General features: G+C 38.8%; 1 protein-coding gene across 5 annotated transcripts in view; it reads right to left on the bottom strand.

The window, feature by feature from the left end:
• Window positions 1-20,971, bottom strand: part of ctdp1 (CTD (carboxy-terminal domain, RNA polymerase II, polypeptide A) phosphatase, subunit 1) — a 161,678-nt gene that overhangs the window by 89,871 nt on the left and 50,836 nt on the right. For all 5 annotated transcript variants that reach the window (XR_009806414.1, XM_061897356.1, XM_061897353.1 and 2 more), the window contains exons 10-11: window positions 19,966-20,185; window positions 15,061-15,219 (exon numbers count right to left, since the gene is read on the bottom strand). Coding sequence is in view for 4 of the 5 variants with exons in the window: in XM_061897356.1 (XP_061753340.1) it covers window positions 15,061-15,219; window positions 19,966-20,185 (379 nt within the window). In the remaining variant the exon portion in view is untranslated. The remainder of the gene's footprint in view (window positions 1-15,060; window positions 15,220-19,965; window positions 20,186-20,971) is intronic.

Below are 20,971 nucleotides of genomic sequence, written 5' to 3'. Positions count from 1 at the left end.
TCCCAATTGTTTGTGATGCAATCTTTTTTCTCTATTATAGTTATTATGTTATTGCTGTGTAATTAGCGTGTTATTATTCATAACCACACCACCAACCATGTCAAAATCTCTCCAAACTTGGACCGAAAGATGCAAAATGTTTTGGGTCAAATTAACATAGTTTTTCTTAATAATCTGTTTCATCTTATTAATGTTATTAAACAAAAAATTATTACGGCACAAACCAGCACAAATGTAGCAAAAACTATTGGGACACGTTGGGGGAAAATTTGACATAGTTGGTTATTGGGGACGGCGTGGCAAAGTTGGTAGAGTGGCTGTGCCAGCAATCTGAGGGTTACTGGTTCAATCCCCACCTTCTACCATCCTAGTCACGTCCGTAGTATCCTTGGGAGAGACACTTAACCCTTGCTCCTGATGGGTCCTGGTGAGCGCCTTGCATGGCAGCTACCACCGTCAGTGTGTGAATGTGTGTGTGAATGGGTGAATGTGGAAATACTGTCAAAGCGCTTTGGGCTCCTTAAAAAGGGGTAGAAAAGCGCTATACAAGTACAACCATTTACCATTTATTATCCAGGTGGAAGGCATGATTTATGACCTACCATGAATTTCCACAAGGAAGGAAGCAAGGAAACAGCGTCAATAAGATGTCAATAAAAGGTGCATAACCTTGTGCTCAAGGCGCCGCTATAAATAGATTGTCTCCGTTAGCGCTTATATTAACACTATCACTCATACCTGGTTCATATTTAAGTCACAAAATTATTGTATTGTTGGCGATTTTTTGGATGGTTATTTTTAGAGATGTCCAATAATATCGGTTTGCTGATATTCTCGGCCGGTAAATACTTTAAAATGTAATATCAAAAATTATTGGTATCGGTTTCAAAAAGTAAAATTGATGACTTTTTAAAACGCAGCTGTACGGAGTGGTACACGAGGAGAAATACAGAGTGCCACTAAATCTTAAAGGCACTGCCTTTGCATTCCGGCCCAATCACATAACATCAACGGCCTTTTCAGACACACAAGTGAATGCAAGGCATACTTGGTCAACAGCCCTACAGGTCACACTGAGGGTGGCCGTATAAACAACATTAACACTGTTACAAATTTGCGCCACACTGTGAACCCACACAAAGAAGAATGACAAACACATTTCGTGAGAACATCCGCACTGTAACACAAAATAAACACAACAGAACAAATACCCAGGATCCCTTGCAGCAATAACTCTTCCGGGACGCTACAATATACACCACCTGCTACCCCCCACCTCAACCCCAACCCCCACCAACCTCAACCTCCTCATGCTCTCTCAGGGAGAGCATGTCCCAAATTCCAAGTTGCTGTTTTGAGGCATGTTAAAAAAAAATTCACTTTGTGACTTCAATAATAAATATGGCAGTGCCATGTTGGCATTTTTTTCCATAACTTGAGTTGATTTATTTTGGAAAACCTTGTTACATTGATTAATGCATCCAGCGGGGGATCTTAACAAAATTAGGCATAATAATGTGTTAATTCAACGACAGTATATGTCGGTATCGGTTGATATTGGAATCGATAATTAAGAGTTGGACAATATCAGAATATCGGATATCGGCATAAAAGCCATTATCAGACATTTCTAGTTATTTTGTTTGGTTTTATGGGCAGCATAGAGGGCCCACCAGTGGCTTCGTTCTAAGTGGACTGTAATTTTCATTAAGTTGCGAGAAAGCATTAAAAAAAATAATTCTCACATAATGTTTTTAAAATGATGGGCAAAAAACACACCAAAAAAGTGTGGTTCCCCTTTAATGTAGCCTATAACACAGCCACTTTTATGTGCTATTAATGAAAAATTTGTAAGACTCAGTCCCCATTACAAAAATGCTCCACGTTTTATTTACCATATTTTTCGGAGTATAAGTCGCTCCGGAGTATAAGTCGCACCTGTCGAAAATACATAATAAAGAAGGGAAAAAAAAACATATATAAGTCGCACTGGGGTATAAGTCGGATTTTTGGGGGAAATTTGTTTGATACAACCCAACACCAAGAATAGACATTTGAAAGGCAATATAAAATAAATAAAGAATAGTGAACAACAGGCTGAATAAGTGTACGTTATATGAGGCATAAATAACCAACTGAGAAGGTGCCTGGTATGTTAACGTAACATATTATGGTAAGAGTCATTCAAATAACTATAACATATAGAACATGCTATACGTTTACCAAACAATCTGTCATACCTAATCGATAAATCCCATGAAATCTTATTCGTCTAGTCCCTTACGTGAATGAGCTAAATAATATTATTTGATTTTTTTTACGGTAATGTGTTAATAATTTCACACATAAGTCGCTCCTGAGTATAAGTCGCACACCCGGCCAAACTATGAAAAAACTGCGACTTATAGTCCGAAAAATATGGTACTTGAAATGTTTTTTTATATATACTTTCTTTTGTTAAAACTGAATTTACAGTTTAATGCGAGGAAATCCGGGAATTTTGTTTATGATTGTTGAAAGGGAGAACACAACATGAACACAACAGAATATTTTGAAGTTTGAACGGTTTGAATCGAATGAAAAATGTGGGAGTTGTGGACCTTTGAAAAATGTCCTATTTATTTCAATAGAAATTTCATGGAAATTAGGGAATTTCTGGAAAAGCAGGATTTTTTTTTTAAATGCTATACAATGTGAATGTTCTGAAATAGTGTATGGTGTTGCAATTTTCCAAACCGGTCGAGAAATGTTTACGTAGTAACATTTTTAACTAGAAGATGTTATTAATGGAATTCCTGGCTTTTCGAGAAAACCGGGAATTTTGTAATTCCAAAAAAGACTTTGTTTTTTGACTTGATTAAGAGGAATGTTTTGACGGTGAGACGGTTGAAGTGGGTTGAAGAATGTGGAAAGAGTCTTTGACAGAAAAAAGGAGCATTCACACAATTACACGATTAAAATAGATTTCCCAACTAGAACATGGACGGAAGATAGTAACATTTTAGTCCAAACGTACCTACTTGTCTTCGACCTTATATACATCATATTTTCTCTGCAGGACAAACCTACGATTACGACACAGCACCATCTACAACATATAAGTGTGCGCCTGTCGCCGCGACTCAGGATGTATACCTCGCTTCACTCAATTAAACCTGTTTTATTCCCCTGCTTTTGCCCTGAAGAAAGAGAACGTTTAGTAGTGTCACAAACTGCCCTTTAGCTCAAGTGACATTTGAAATGCAATGTTTCTGCAGAAGCTCTGTCATTCCATTTACCTTTCCTGGGGTACAAACGTGTACGACAAGGATTGGTCTTTAAAAAAGCAAAGAGTCCTAATCTCTGCTTTGAAGGCAGAGTTTAACACATTTCAGTTTTTGGAAGGTCTGGTGAAAAAAAAAGCATTGTGGTAAAGAAGAAAAATGTTATGTAACCATAAACTAGAGATGTTCGATTATATCGGATTGCCGATATTATCAATGCTTTACGATGTAATATCTGATATTATCGGTATAGGTTTCAAAAAGTAAAATTTACGACTCTGTAAAACAGATGTAAGGAGAAGTACAGAGTGCCAATAAACCATAAAGGCCTACTGAAACCCACTACTACCGACCACACAGTCTGATAGTTTACACATCAATGATGAAATATTAACATTGCAACACATGCCAATACGGCCTTTTTAGTTTACTAAATTGCAATTTCAAATTTCCCGCGAGTTTCTTGTTGAAAACGTTGTGGAATGATGACGCTTACGCGTGACGTCACGTACTGTAAGGAAATATTAGCGCTGCACCACTAGCGGCTAAAAGTTGTCGGCTTTAATCGCATAATTACACAGTATTTTGGAGATCTGTGTTGCTGAATCTTTTGCAATTTGTTCATTTAATAATGGAGACTATTAAGAATAATGCTGTTGGTGGAAAGCGGTTGACTGCAGATGTCTTTAGCAGCGAGACACAGCCGGTGTTTCTTTGTTTGTTGTGAAGCAGAGCGGTCAAGCGAACATGTTTCCTCTACGTCAACCAGCATGTTTTGGGATGGGGAAATTGTGATAAATATATCTTACCGGAGACATCAGTGGATTATTTGTCGTCCTGCAGCAGCTGTCAAAAAAGGCAGCTATGAGCTTGGTTCCTCGGCTTCTCTCTGAGACACTGCGTGTTCACCGCAGCCATCCGACCTCGAAGTATGACTTTACAATCTTTAAAATCTCACTAAAACACTATTAAAACAATAAGCAGATAAGGAATCTTCCAGAATTATCCTAGTAAAAGTCTAATTACATCTGAAACGCTTACACTGCCGCCGCCCGGAGCCATCGCTTTTTTTTCTAGTCCTTCACTATCAATATCCTAATTCACGAATCTTCGCTCAAATTAATGGGGAAATTGTCGCTTTCTCCTTCCGAATTACTCTTACTGCTGGTGGCTCCCATTATAAACAATGTGAATATGTGTGGAGACCTGCAACTCGTGACGTCATGCGCACATACTTCCGGTAAAAGAGGGCTTTTCTATTAGCGACAAAAAGTTACGAACTTTATCGTCGATGTTCTCTACTAAATCCTTTCCGCAAAAATATGGCAATATCGCGAAATGATCAAGTATGACACATAGAAGGGACCTGCTATTCCCGTTTAAATAAGAAAATCTCATTTCAGTAGGCCTTTAAAGGCACTTCCTTTGCATGCCGGCTCAATCACATGATATCTACGACTTTTCACACACACAAGTGAATGCAACGCATACTTGGTCAACAGCCATACAGGTCACACTGAGTGTTGCCGTATAAACAACTTTAACACTGTTACAAATGTACGCTACACTGTGAACCCACACCAAACAAGAATAACAAAATTTTCGGGAGAACATCTGCACCAACAACAACATAAACACATCCAAACAAACACCCACAAGCCCTTGCAGCACTAACTCTTCCGGGACGCTACCATGAATTGATTAACGTGGACCCCGACTTAAACAAGTTGAAAAACTTATTCGGGTGTTACCATTTAGTGGTCAATTGTACGGAATATGTACTGAACTGTGCAATCTACTAATAAAAGTATCAATCAATCAATCAATCAAAGGCTACAATATACACCCCCGCTACTCCATAACACCCCCCACCCCACCTCAACCTCCTCATGCTCTCTCAGGGAGCGCATGTCCCAAAATCAGGGAGAGCATATCCCAAAATTCAAGCTGCCTTCTCTGTGAGAGCTTTGAGTATCTATCCATCCATCTATTTCCTACCGCGTATTCCCTTTTCGGGGTCGCGGGGGGCGCTGGCGCCTATCTCAGCTACAATCGAGCGGAAGGCGGGGTACACCCTGGACAAGTCGCCACCTCATCGCAGGGCCAACACAGATAGACAGACAACATTCACACTCACATTCATACACTAGGGCCAATTTAGTGTTGCCAATCAACCTATCCCCAGGTGCATGTCTTTGGAGGTGGGAGGAAGCCGGAGTACCCGGAGGGAACCCACGCGTTCACGGGTAGAACATGCAAACTCCACACAGAAAGATCCCAAGCCTGGATTTGAACCCAGGACTGCAGGAACTTTGTATTGTGAGGCAGACGCACTAACCTAATGATAGAAAATCACGATATAAATCTAATCCATTATTATTATTTTTATTATGTTAAAATAAATAATGCACTTTGTGACTTCAATAATAAATATGGCAGTGCCATGTTGGCATTTTTTTTACATAACTTGAGTTGATTTATTTTGGAAAACCTTGTTACATTGTTTAATGCATCCAGCGGGGCATAACAACAAAATTAGGCATAATAATGTGTTAATTCCACGACTGTATATATCGGTATCGGTTGATATCATTCGGTAATTAAGAGTTGGACAATATCGGATATCGGCAAAAAAGCCATTATCGGACTTCTCTACATAAAACCATCTCATTCTGTGGTTAGAGTTAAGCAACCAAATGAACATTGAAAACAATAAGCTCCAGAAAACACACCATCATAGGAATCCATGACATTATCATCTAACGTCGTTAACACTTCTAGATGAACTACACCGACTTAATGTTTATGCAAAAAAAGTCAATTTACACAACAATCGCCTTTGGAGAACTGAGCGCCTCATTAACCAGGCAGAACAGTGCTACATCACAATAAGATGGCCTGTAATTATTGCACAAAATTAATTATGTCCATTACAACATGCCAATGTACACAATGCCACTAATTAATAAGCGCTCCAAACAGAACAGAACAGATCGTTGGCGGTTTAAAAATAAATAAAATGAAAGTGCATGTCCTCGCCCAATGATCTGAGCTCGCAATTTCCTTCTACACGCAGTGACAATTATTGGACAGATTATCCAGCTGATATCTCGGTGGAAGGACATAATGGAACAACACTGGTGACATCATTTTCACAGTCGGTCCGAGACTTGCCATAGCAACGTCCGCGGGGGCTATTATAGTTCTCAGACGTTCGTTACATGAATAGAAAGAAGGTGAAAAAAAACACACTTCACAGTAAGTCTCCCTGGCATGCCTCCTAATATCGGCTGCAATAATAAGCCATTTCCACATTATTAATGACAAAGAAAAGTGATTCAGTCGGCATCATGCTGCGAAAATGTTTCCCTGCTGCATGAAGATTGACCCAAAGCAATAGACAATAATATTTGACTGTTAAAACTCTAAATTCTGTGAGTTATCTCTGAGAGCCGAGTCTCTTATAGTTGATGGGTGCGTGGTGGACAAAACATTAAAGGCTGTGGCTGTGGACAACCTGATGTACTTTTCCCACCAGGTGGCAGTAGCTGCAGTTTAAGCATCCAGCAGCTCTCTGCATGTGCTTATTGGTAGTTACTCAGCGGTTGGTATGAGACTTGTGCATGTTCCAGTTGCCGTACTTTTGTTTACAAGGAACTGGTTATTGCTGACTGAGCAGCTTGCTCCTTAACGCTACTAAAACATTGGTTTTGTTTAGCGATGTTCCGATCAGAGATTTACGCGACTAACACGATAATCCTTGCGTGAAATTGCGTGAATACCAATACCGATCACAAGTATCAACTGTAAAATTTAAATTGATTTATTGTGAGTGCTATTGACAGCTTAACAATATCAACACAATATCTAAACTAGTTCCTTATTATCTTGTATTACAAATCCCGTTTCCATATGAGTTGGGAAATTGTGTTAGATGTAAATATAAACGGAATACGATGATTTGCAAATCCTTTTCAACCCATATTCAAATGAATGCAGTACAAACACAAGATATCTGATGTTCAAACTCATAAACTTAATTATTCAAAAAAAGAATAATATTTCATTTAGAATTTCATGGCTGCAACACATGTAACACCACTGTGTTAAATCATATTTTCTTTTAACAACACTCAATAAACGTTTGGGAACTGAGGAAAATAACTGCTGAAGCTTTGAAAGTGGAATTCTTTCAAAATTCTTGTTCAATGTAGAGCTTCAGTCGTTCAACAGTCCGGGGTCTCCGCTGTCGTATTTTACGCGTCATAATGCGCCACACATTTTCGATGGGAGACAGGTCTGGACTGCAGGCGGGCCAGGAAAGTACCTGCACTCTTTTTTTACAAAGCCACGCTGTTGTAACACGTGCTGAATGTGGCTTGGCATTGTCTTGCTGAAATAAGCAGGGGCGTCCATGAAAAAGACGCTTAAATGGCAGCATATGTGGTTCCAAAACCTGTAAGTACCTTTCAGCATTAATGGTGCCTTCACAGATGGGTAAATTACCCATGCCTTGGGCACTTATGCACCCCCATACAGTCACAGATGTTGGCTTTTGAAATTTGCGTCGATAACAGTCTGGCTGGTTCGCTTCCCCTTTGGTCCGGATAACACGATGTCGAATATTTCCAAAAACAATTAGAAATGTGGACTTGTTAGACCACAGAACACTTTTCCACTTTGCATCAATCCATCTTAGATGATCTCGGGCCCAGAGAAGCCGGCGGCGTTTCTGGATGTTGTTGATAAATGGCTGTCGCTTTGCATAGTAAAGCTTTAACTTGCACTTACAGATGTAGCGACCAGCTGTATTTAGTGACAGTGGTTTTCTGATGTGATCCTGAGCCCATGTGGAGATATCCTTTAGAGATTGATGTCCTTTTTGATACAGTGCCGTCCGAGGGATCGAAAGTAACGGTCATTCAATGCCGCTTACGTGGAGTGATTTCTCCAGATTCTCTGAACCTTTTGATGATATTATGGACCGTAGATGTTATAATCCCTAAATTTATTGCAATTTCACTTTGAGAAGCGTTGTTCTTAAACTGTTTGACTATTTGCCCATGCAGTTGTGGACAAAGGGGTGTACCTCGCCCCATCCTTTCTTGTGAAAGACCGAGCATTTTTGGGAAGCTGTTTTTATACCCAATCATGGCACCCACCTGTTCCTAATTAACCTGCACACCTGTGGGATGTTCCAAATAAGTGTTTGATGAGCATTCCTCAAGTTTATCAGTATTTATTGCCACCTTTCCCCAGCTTCTATGTCAGATGTTGCTGGCATCAAATTCTAAAGTTTATGATTATGTGCAAAAAAAAATCTTTATCAGTTTGAACATCAAATATGTTGTCTTTGTAGCATATTCATTTGAATATGGGTTGAAATTGATTTGCAAATCATTGTATACCGTTTATATTTCCATCTAACATAATTTTCCAACTCATATGGAAACGGGGTTTGTACATACAACTGAGCAAAAAAAGAAAAAAGGTCAATCGCACACAATATCTGAACAAAAACGACTACCATATTTGTCGGACTAATGTATGGATTCATTTTGTCTGTATTTACCTGACCTCGAAGAAATTTCATTTGGTACATGGTGTAATGATAAGTGTGACCAGTAAATGGCAGTCACATATAAGAGATATGTGTAGACTGCAGGTTGACCCCCTGTAAATAACTTGAGCCAGCAAGACCAAAAGCTGATGTTTTATTGAGAATATACAACATTACACACTGTGCTCAAAAATCCGTCAAAATGTTTTAGTATGACTTTGGTAAGCTACGTACCGCTTGATGGATTGTCGGCGCATTACGGCTACCGTAAAGGACCCTAAATTGTCACCCATTACAAAACATCTGGTGTTTTCTTTCGACCTATTACGCAAAACAAACTTTTCTTACCTAGTGGTTCCTGCTGTTCTGTATTTGGGATCTGCATAAGTCTGCATAAATTTGCACAAGTCTGCGCGACACCGTCCTCCTAAAGCTCCTCCTTTTTCTCAATCTTCTTGTAGTATGGCATTAATCCTCCGCTGTTGCCATTTCTAATACAAAGTAGCGCAGAGTTTGAACTTGTATCTGACTCGCTATGGAAGTGCTAAAAACTATCGGTGCAACAAAGATGACGGGGAAAAGACGCTGTTGAAGTGGAGCCATATAAGCAAGACCAGCCCACAAAACTGCGCATCCTGAAAAGAAGGTCAGAAAGCGTTTTGAAGTCAATCAATCAATCAATGTTTATTTATATAGCCCCAAATCACAAATGTCTCAAAGGACTGCACAAATCATTACGACTACAACATCCTCGGAAGAACCCACAAAAGGGCAAGGAAAACTCACACCCAGTGGGCAGAGAGAATTCACATCCAGTGGGACGCCAGTGACAATGCTGACTATGAGAAACCTTGGAGAGGACCTCAGATGTGGGCAGAAGTCGGTCTGTAAAACAAAATCTATGCACAATTTTGATCAAAGAACGACCATTACATGTCAAAAAATGTATAATATGACATCTTTAATGTGCGTTATAATCCGGTGCGCCTTTTGTATTAAAATACACCTGAATAGACCCGCTCATCAGCAGTGCACTTTAAGATATGGTGTGCCCCATGGTTCGAAAAATACGGTACCTACTACTCATTGAAAACATTTTTGCCCTCAAAGTCTTCCTGTGTCCAATAAACTCACTTTTGATCAGCACAACAGGGACATTCAAAAATAAAAGTCAACAAAGACTGTCCGCCATCCGTAAACTTAAAGGACTATATGTTGCACCTCACCTCCTGTTATTACTTTACCAAAGCATTGTTCAACCCATCCTTATGTACTGTTCCACATGTGTCTTCACTATGCTTTCTGTAAACAACCGGACCAAACTCACACGTATTACCGTATTTTCCGGATTATAAATCGCTCCGGATTATACGTCGCACCGGGCGAAAATACATATTAAAGAAGGAAAAAAACATACATACGTCGCATTTTTGGGGGAAATTTATTTGATAAAATCCAACACCAAGAATAGACATTTGGAAGGCAATTTATAATAAATAAAGAATAGTGAACAACAGGCTGAATAAGTGTACGTTATATGAGGCATAAATAACCAACTGAGAAGGTGCCTGGTATGTTAACGTAACATATTATGGAAAGAGTCATTCAAATATCTATAACATATAGAACGTGCTATAAGTTTACCAAACAATCTGTCACTCCTAATCGATAAATCTGATGAAATCTTCTTCCTCGATGTCGCTTCTAAACAACTCTGCCAACTCCAAAGGTATGCGTCGCTTCCTCTTGTCGTTTTCTGCTGCATATTTCACTACATCCAGCTTGTACTATGCAGTACATGATTACCTTTTCGGTGCCATTTTTTGTTCAGCCCTTCTCAGTTTTTCAAGTCACCGCCAACGTTGAGATGATCCATTTTAAAGGGGAACATTATCACAATTTCAGAAGGGTTAAAACCAATAAAAATCAGTTCCCAGTGGCTTATTATATTTTTCGAATTTTTTTTCAAAATTTTACCCATCATGGAATATCACGAAAAAAGGCTTTAAAGTGCCTGATTTTCGCTATCTGTAAATCCAGCCGTCCATTTTCCTGTGACGTCACATTGTGACGCCAATACAAACAAACGTGGTGGTTAAAACAGCAAGATATAGCGACATTAGCTCGGATTCAGACTCGGATTTCAGCGGCTTAAGCGATTCAACAGATTACGCATGTATCGAAACGGATGGTTGGAGTGGGGAGGCAGGTAGCGAAAACGAAATTGAAGAAGAAACTGAAGCTATTGAGTGAATAGCTATTGAAGCCATTCGGCGATCGCCTTCTAACCAACGATTGCATCTTTTGACCACTGGAGCAACTTAAATCCGTCGATTGGTAAGTGTTTGTTTGGCATTAAATGTGGGTGGAGGGAAAGGCTGGATGCAAATATAGCTGCAAATGTAAATACAGCTAGCCTAAATAGCATGTTAGCATCGATTAGCTTCCAGTCATGCCGTGACCAAATATGTCTGATTAGCACATAAGTCAATAACATCAACAAAACTCACCTTTGTGATTTCGTTGACTTATCGTTGGAAATGCATCTGCTTTGAGTGTCGCAGGATATCCACACATCTCTGTGCCATCTCTGTCGAAAGCATCGGTAAATTGTGCAGAACAAATGAGGGACTTTCGCAACTTTTGACCACTGGTGTACTTGAATCCATCGATTAGTATGTGTTTGTTTGGCACGAAATGTGGGTGGAAGAAAAGGCTGGATGCAAATATAGCTACACATTAGGCATAACGATGCAATATGTACATACAGCTAGCCTAAATAGCATGTTAGCATCGATTAGCATGCCGTGACCATTGATATGTCTGATTACCACACTCCACGTAAGTCAACTTGAATCCGTACCTGATCGTGTTGTTACACCCTCCGGAAACACACAGACGAGGCATGATGTCTCTAAGGTACGGAAAACAGTCGAAAAAAACGGAAAATAACAGAGCTGATTTGACTTGTGTGTGTGTAATGTGTTTGAGAAAATGGCGGGATTGCTTCCCATTGTAACGTCACGGGTGAAAGGTCATCGCTCCGACAGCGAACAATTTAAAGGTGTTTAAATCGCCAAATTCACCCTTTTAGAGTTCGAAAATCGGTTAAAAAAATATATGGTCTTTTTTCTGCAGTATCAAGGTATATATTGACGCTTACATAGTTTTGGTGATAATGTTCCCCTTTAATGGCTACGGCAGTAGCATATAGCATATAGCAGTTAGAGTACCATGACCCTCCCAGGTCGAATTCTTATTGGTTGACGTGTGTGTGACAATTGCTGACATTTTCTTCGTCTCTTCCGCGAACGAGATAAATAATATTATTTAATATTTTACAGTACACATAAGTCTCTCCGGAGTATATGTCGCACCCCCGGCCAAACTATGAAAAAAACTGCGATTTATAATCCGAAAAATACGGTACAAACATTGCAGCTAAAATCATCGGCCTACCCACACCCAACATTTCAGATTTAAACCACAGGTCCATCATTCGACTAGCAAACATGATAGTCAAGGATATCACTCACCAACTACACCAATACATCATCCTACTACCGTCAGGGCGCAGGTACAGAACCATCAAATTCCGGAGGGCCCACCTTGGGAAAAGCCTTATTCCTGCAGCTATAGCCGTCCTAAACAGCCAGCCCGGCTGACCTGTCTGACAAGCGTGTTGGTCATGTATGATGTCTTTTTGTTATTTTTGTTCATGATGTGTAATGTCTATTGTTTAACTGTACAGCAGTGAAAATGAATTTCCCCAACGGGGACAAATAAATATAAATCTAAACTAATCTATGTCCAGGAACATATATATTCTCTGAATTTCTAAACATGAGTGAAAACAATAAAAACATTTTTTTTTAGAAAATAAAAAATATGGACCTAATCACTCTAATATCAAACATGTTTAGCCTTGTCTTAATACTTGATAATGATACTTGATATCTTTGATATATAAATACATTTTTATTTGCCATAAGTGGAAGTGATTATTATTAACATAAGGGAGTGGTAAAAGACTGTATATGGTGATACAGAAATAGGTGCTAGTTTGTCAGCCTAGGGACTAAAAGTAAATACAAAATTAATCAGAGGGGAGCGGCATTTGTGATGGTGACATTCATATTCAGGAAAGTCATCAAAAACTGATTGGAGGCCGATTGATCGGCACATCCCCTGCTTTGTTAGTGCTGTGCAATATCCATCAAAGACAACTACATTTTCCCTATCCACTTTTTCATGCACTCCAAAACATTTTAAAAGTAAAAAAATTAGCCTGCTTCCAGTGAACACTTTTTAGAATTAAAACTACATTCTATTTGACATCCCGGGCGGGATCAGGAAGGGTATGTGCTTTCCAAAGACACTCATTTATTTTATATTAAGTACATGTTCTATTTTGTATTAATTCTATTAATAAAATACAATAATAGCAGTGAATAGGCACAATATATTTTTTTTATTTTTATGCCCGTTATTTTCATGTAATTATTTTAAACAGATTGCCAACTTCAATTAAGATGATTACAGAGAATTATTGTTATCTAAATGCTTTACCATTCCTATTGAATCTGGCTCCATCCTTGCATTGCAAGCATTATAGAAGGCTGCATCTTTAATACTTATGTGTTGGGAAAGAAAAAAGTGTGGAACAAAAATAAAACGGCATGGCTCAGCAGTTTCCAAACCTGAATTGCCGCCTAGAGCTATACAGAGTTACTTAAAATGAGTTATTAACTGTGGGCTGGCTTTAGATCTGTATCAAAATCAATTCTGTCAAGTTTATCATTCAAAGAGTCACCAATCACAGTGAAGTGAATTAGATTTATATAGCGCTTTTTCTCTAGTGACTCAAAGCGCTTTACACAGTGAAACCCAATATCTAAGTTACATATAAACCAGTGTGGGTGGCACTGGGAGCAGGTGGGTAAAGTGTCTTGCCCAAGGACACAACGGCAGTGACTAGGTTGGCAGAAGCGGGAATCGAACCTGCAACCCTCAAGTTGCTGGCACGGCCACTCTACCAACCGAGCTAAACCGCCCTAGTCACATTTAAGTTCTTACGGTCACATTCCATTTAACAAAGTCTCATTTCCATGTATGACATATAACCGTTAATGAGTAAGCTCAAGGATAACGACAAAAACATATGAAATCTTCATAAATAAAGTGTATTGTTCACTCATACCGCAAACATCAGGAAAGTCACGGCGTGAGAAGCAATGCTTCCCCAGTATGTACAGTGGAGCAAAAAAGTATTTAGTCAGCCACCGATTGTGCAAGTTCTCCCACTTAAAATGATGACAGAGGTCTGTAATTTTCATCATAGGTACAGTTCAGAATGTGAAAAAAAATCCAGGAATTCACATTGTAGGAATTTTAAAGAATTTATTTGTAAATTATGGTGGAAAATAAGAATTTGGTCAACCATTCAAAGCTCTCACTGATGGAAGGTTTAGGCTCCAAATCTCACGATACATGGCCCCATTCATTCTTTCCTTAACACGGATCAATCGTCCTGTCCCCTTAGCAGAAAAACAGCCCCAAAGCATGATGTGTCCACCCCCATGCTTCTTGGGATGCAACTCAGTATTCTTCTTCCTCCAAACACGACGAGTTGAGTTTATAACAAAAAGTTCTATTTTGGTTTCATCTGACCACATGACATTCTCCCAATCCTGTGCTGTATCATCCATGTATCCATTTTGGTATAAGCTCAACTTGTCGTGTTTGGAGGAAGAAGAATACTGAGATGCATCCTAAGAACACCACACCTACTGTAAAGCATGGGGGTGGTAACATCATGCTTTGGGGTGGTTTTTCTGCTAAAGGGACAGGACGATTGATCCGTGTTAAGGAAAGTATGAATGGGGCCATGTATTGTGAGATTTTGAGCCAAAACCTCCTTCCATCAGTGAGAGATTTGAATGGTTGACCAAATACTTATTTTCCACCATAATTTACAAATAAATTCTTTAAAATTCCTACAATGTGAATTCCTGGATTTTTTTTCCACATTCTGTCTCTCACAGTTGAAGTGTACATATGATGAAAATTACAGACCTCTGTCATCATTTTAAGTGGGAGAACTTGCACAATCGGTGGTTGACTGAAAACTTTTTTGCCCCACTGTACTTATTAACTTCCTCTTAAAGGCATAGAGCGTCATTGAGTACTAATGAAATTGAGTGTATCAAAACAAAGACCAGTATCGACCGGACTTACCTCTTTATCCATGCTCTCCAGATCCTCTTTGCAAAGCATGTATAGCGGCATAGTTTCTGACATGCTCGGCTGACGTTCTCGACGCGTTGGCCCTGATGAATTGTCATCCTGGCTGGGCCCCGCTGCCACGTCTTGTTGACTATTTGGCGTTCTCCTGAGGTATGAAATAAAAAAGAAGACAACATACAGCAGTTTGAAAAAGGAAATCCAAGAATAACATTATTTATTTCCATGTTTCATTTTAATCTTCTACTTCATTAATGAGATCTTCTGTCATGACTAAAATCCACTAGGATGTACCCTCCGGTTTCTGGACGACCGCTGAACCATCTGAGCCACGCCGCCCATAATGAGCAACCTTATGCACCTCTGCCATCCATCCTTACATTTCCTCCTCCTTATCAGAGTTGTGGCAGCAGCAGTTAATAAATCACCACAGTGATAAAAAGAGCTACTCTTCACTTTTTCAAAAATATAGTAGGCATGTACCGATCGATGGGCCACCGAGCAATATGCCGATTTTTGTAAAAGATGATGTGATTGCCATTGTTTTACTGAAACTGTTTTAATTTTTAGTTCCCCAGCTGACAAGCAGTTAATTGTGTATTCCCATACACAGTGTGAAGCCGCTCCCCTGAGCTAATAACAATGACCTCCATTGTGGCAAATGAACTGAATTAATGTTATCTTATCATTACCAAGTAACATTATCACTGGAGGACAGGGCAAAACATGGAACTCAACGAGAGAAAGCCATGAGCAGGCATGCTAATAGCTAAGCGAACCCATCAGTTAGCTTTAAACAAAACTAAAAATTAAGGGTTTAGATCGGGTGTCAGCAACCCGCGGCTCTTAAGCGGCGCCCTGGTGGCTCCGTGGAGCTTTTTCAAAATTGTATGGAAAAGGAAAAAAGAAAAATGTAATATGGTTCATATTACATTTTTATTTGACACTTAAAATGTCTCTGACAATCTTGCACTTTATGTTTTGGAAATGACTGGAATGTTTGTGTCATTGCATAATAACTTTAATGAATAAACTTTTGGTCAATAGACTTAGTTGTGATTTCCCTCTCTGCATGAAAGTTTAAAGGGGAACATTATCACCAAACCTATGCAAGCGTCAATATATACCTCGATGTTGCAGAAAAAAGACCATGTACTTTTTTAACCGATTTCCGAACTCTAAATGGGTGAATTTTAGCAAATTAAACGCCTTTCTGTTTATCGGTCTTTTAGCGATGACGTCAGAACGTGACGTCACCGAGGTAACACACCCACCATTTTCATTTTCACATTACAAACACCGGGTCTCAGCTCCGTTATTTTCCGTTTTTTCGACAATTTTTTGGAACCTTGGAGACATCATGCCTCGTCGGTGTGTTGTCGGAGGGTTTAACAACACTAACAGCGAGGGATTCAAGTTGCACCACTGGCAAGAAATCTGCCGCCAGACCCCCATTGAGTGTCTGAACATTATACCGGCGATGCTAAGACAGACATGGCACAGAGATGTATGGATAACCTGCAGATGCATTTGCAACGATTAAGTCAACGAAATCACAAAGGTGAGTTTTGTTGATGTTGTTGACTTATGTGCTAATCAGACATATTTGGTCACGGCATGACTGCCAGCTAATCGATGCTAACATGCTACGCTAATCGATGCTAACATGTTATTTACGCTAGCTGTATGTACATTTGAAACTAGATAACCACATTTAATGCGAAACAAACACTTACCAATCGACGGATTTAAGTTGCTCCAGTGTCACAAGATGCGAAAGTCCTGATCGTTTGGTCTGCACATTTTACCGGCGATGCTAATAAGGCAGCCATGCTATGGGCCACTTCATTAGGTACACCCACGCTATGGCCGAATAGCGTCAATAGCTATTTGCTCAATAGCTTCAATTTCTTCTTCAATTTCGTTTTCGCTATCTGCCTCCATACTCCGACCATCTGTTTCAATACATCCGTAATCTGTTGAATCGCTTAAGCCGCTGAAATCCGAGTCTGAATCCGAGCTAATGTCGCTATATCTTGCTGTGGTAACCGCCATATTGTTTGTATTGGCAGCCCTGTATGACGTCACAGGGAAATGGATAGTGGTTTCGAAGATAGCGAAAATAAGGCACTTTAAAGCTTTATTTAGGGATATTCCGGGACCGGTAAAATTTTGAAAAAAACTTCAAAAAATACAACAAGCCACTGGGAACTGATTTTTATTGTTTTTAACCCTTTTGAAATTGTGATAATGTTCCCCTTTAAAAGTAGCATATATTAATGCAGTATGAAGAAGAATGTTTTAATGTATACACAGAGAATCATCATACTGATGTGATTATATGCATCAAGTGTTCATTCAAGGCCAAGGCAAAATATCGTAATATTTATCGTATATCGCGATATGGCCTAAAAATAAAGAGATATTAAAAAAAGGCCATATCGCACAGCCCTATCGGCAGCACAAAAAACAACCGTATAAAAGTTTTCATACAGTATACTATGAGTTTTCAAATTTGAGAAATAATGGCCTTCGTCCAATTAACACCCTGTTTAGGTAAATAGACACGCGGGCGTACTTAAGATACTTTTATCCTTCTTCATCATTATCCAATATCAAAGACATTTGGTCTAAATTGTTTTCCACAAGTCGGCCACTATAGAGACGCAACTCAAGCCGTGCTCACCCCCCCTGTGGATCATTTCCAAATAGAACGTAATTCTTCCTGTGTAATGTTGACATAGCAGTAATAGAGAAACAACAAATAACCCCTTAAGCGTGTGTTTTGCCGCACTGTTGAGGAGACTAGGCAACAGCATGTTTCCATTGGGAGTCGTATCGGAAGCACAGGCGCTTGTTTAAGGAGAAGGAATGGAAGCAAACGGGACACAGTGGACTTAACAATGTAGTTAAGATACGTTATGAATGAGTCTTTTGGTCAATAGAACACAGACAAATATATAGTAGCTTTGAATACCCGAAGGTTGGTGCTTGCATGTTGCCATTATTTCTCAAAACATAGCCATTAGAGCAAACAATACTCTCGCTGATATCTGCTAGATCAGTGGTTTTCAACCGTTTTTCAGTGATGTACCCCCCGTGAACATTTCTTTAATTCAAGTACCCCCTAATCAGAGTAAGGCAATTTTGGTTGAAAAAAAAGAGATACAGAAGTAAAATACAGCATTATGTCATCAGTTTCTGATTTATTAAATTGTGTAACAGTGCAAAATATTGCTCATTTGTAGTGGTCTTTCTTGAACTATTTGGTAAAAAAGATATAAAAATAACTAAAAACTTGTTGAAAAATAAACAAGTGATTAAATTATAAATAGAGATTTCTACACATAGAAGTAATCATTAACTTAAAGTGCCCTCTTTGGGGATTGTAATAGAGATCCATCTGGATTCATGAACTTCATTCTAAACATTTCTTCACAAAAAAAAAGAAATCCTTAAAATCAATATTTATGGAACATGTCCAAAAAAAATCCAACTGTTAACACTGAATATTGCATTTCTTTTCACAGTTTATGAACTTACATTCATATTTTGCTGAAGTATTATTCAATTAATATATTTATAGAGGATTTTTGAATTGTTGCTATTTTTAGAATATTTTTTTAAAATCTCACCTACCCCTTGGCAGACCTTCAAGTACCCCCAGGGGTACACGTACCCCCATATGAGAACCACTGCCCTTGGGCAGTGGTTTTCAACCTTTTTTCAGTGATGTACCCCATGTGAACATGTTTTTAATTCAAGTACCCCCTAAAAACAGCACTTTGTCATTAGTTTCTGATGTATTAAATTGTATAACAGTGCAAAATATTTCTCATTTGTAGTGGTCTTTCTTGAACTATTTAGAAAAAAACATATACAAATAACTAAAAACTTGTTGAAAAATAAACAAGTGATTAAATTAAAGATTTCTACACATAAAAATAATCATCAACTTAAAGTGCCCTCTTTAATTCTAAACATTTCTTCACAAAAAAATAAATGTTTAACATCAATATTTATGGAACATGCCCACAGAAAATCCAGCTGTCAACACTGAATATTGCATTGTTGCATTTCTTTTCACAGTTTATGAACTTACATTCATATTTTGCTGAAGTATTATTCAATAAATATATTTATAAAGGATTTTTTAATTGTTGCTATTTTTAGAATATTTTTTTAAAATCTCACGTAACCTTTGGCATACCTTTAAGTACCCCCAGGGGTACGCGTACCCCCATATGAGAACCACTGCCCTAGGGCAGTGGGTCTCAACCTTTTTTCAGTGATGCACCCCATTGATGAACATTTTTTTTAATTCAAGTACCCCATAAAAACAGCATTATGTCATCAGTTTCCGATTTACTAAATTGTATAACAGTGCAAAATATTGCTCATTTGTAGTGGTCTTTCTTGAACTATTTAGAAAAAAATATATAAAAATGACGAAAAACTTGTTGAAAAATAAACAAGTGATTCAATAAATAAAGATTTCTACACATAGAAGTAATCATCAACTTAAAGTGCCCTCTTTGGGGATTGTAATAGAGATCCATTTGGATTCATGAACATAATTCCTAACATTTCTTCACAAAAAAAAGAAAAATCTTTAACATCAATATATATGGAACATGTCCACAAAACATCTAGCTGTCAACACTGAATATTGCATTGTTGCATTTCTTTTCACAGTTTATGAACTTACATTACATTTTGCTGAAGTATTATTCAATAAATATATTTATAAAGGATTTTTGAATTGTTGCTATTTTTTAAAAATCTCACGTACCCCTTGGCAGACCAAGTACCCCCAGGGGTACGCGTACCCCCATTTGAGAACCACTGTGCTAGAATATAATTGCATGACTATGTAATCAATATACAGCAGTACCTGAGATACGTCTGCTCTTGTTGATCAGACAGGGAAGGTCTCGACGTCTGGAGGTAAGGCGCTGACGGCAATGCCCGAGGGGCCCTGCGAATCAGCTTCCCGGTGATGGGGTCGTAGGTTCGCACCTCGGGAGGTGGTGGCTGAGGTTTGTGTTGAATTGGAGCGGGGTGTTGGAAATGAGGCTGCTGCCGGGTGTCCCATTGTAAAGCCGCTGGGCTGTTGCTCCTTCGATCAGGAGAAAGAAAATAAATGAAAGATCCTATTGACGATGCAAGTCAATCCTGTAATAATCCTTGGAACAACACCTTTTCTGATGTATTGTTGCTTGGAGCAGAGCTGTCTATAGAGAGTATAAACAACTCAATTTCACAGTTGATCCTAAACATGGCGCCTTGTAGTCAGGTGAGGGGCTTTTGATCAATCATTTAAGAGATTGTCGGGCAAAACTCTCTCTAACTGGTCAAAAGACCCTCATGTGACTACAGGGCGCCATGTTTAGGACAAAATATGAAACCGAGTTGTCCATACTCTCTCCATACACCAGTGGTTCTTAACCTGGGTTCGATCGAACCCTAGGGGTTCGGTGAGTTGGCCTCAGGGGTTCGGCGGAGGTCAAAACACACCCGACTCATCGTGTGAATACAAACTTCTCCCTATCGGCGTATTACGGATACGGCAACAGCTGACTGATTTGCCGGTGTGTATTTTGTTGTGAGTTGGTTCTGTTGTTTGAACAAGGTGATGTTCATGTAAAAAAAAAAACATGGTAACACTTTAATATGGGAAACACATTCACCATTAATTAGTTAACATGCAAATTAGTAACATATTGGCTCTTAACTAGTCATTATTAAGTACTTATTAATGCCTTATTCTGCATGGCCTTATTATAACCCTAACCCTTTAACCCTGACCCTAACCATAACCAAATAACTCAAAATTAAGTCTTTATTACTTAGAATACCGGTATCTTCCCCTAGTGTCCAAATAACTCTCAATTAAGTCTTTGTT

Source organism: Nerophis ophidion, linkage group LG04, assembly GCF_033978795.1.
Source record: "Nerophis ophidion isolate RoL-2023_Sa linkage group LG04, RoL_Noph_v1.0, whole genome shotgun sequence".
Classification (NCBI taxonomy): domain Eukaryota; kingdom Metazoa; phylum Chordata; class Actinopteri; order Syngnathiformes; family Syngnathidae; genus Nerophis; species Nerophis ophidion.
The sequence above is the reverse complement of the archived record's forward strand: the minus strand, read 5'-3'. Positions and strand labels throughout refer to the sequence as shown.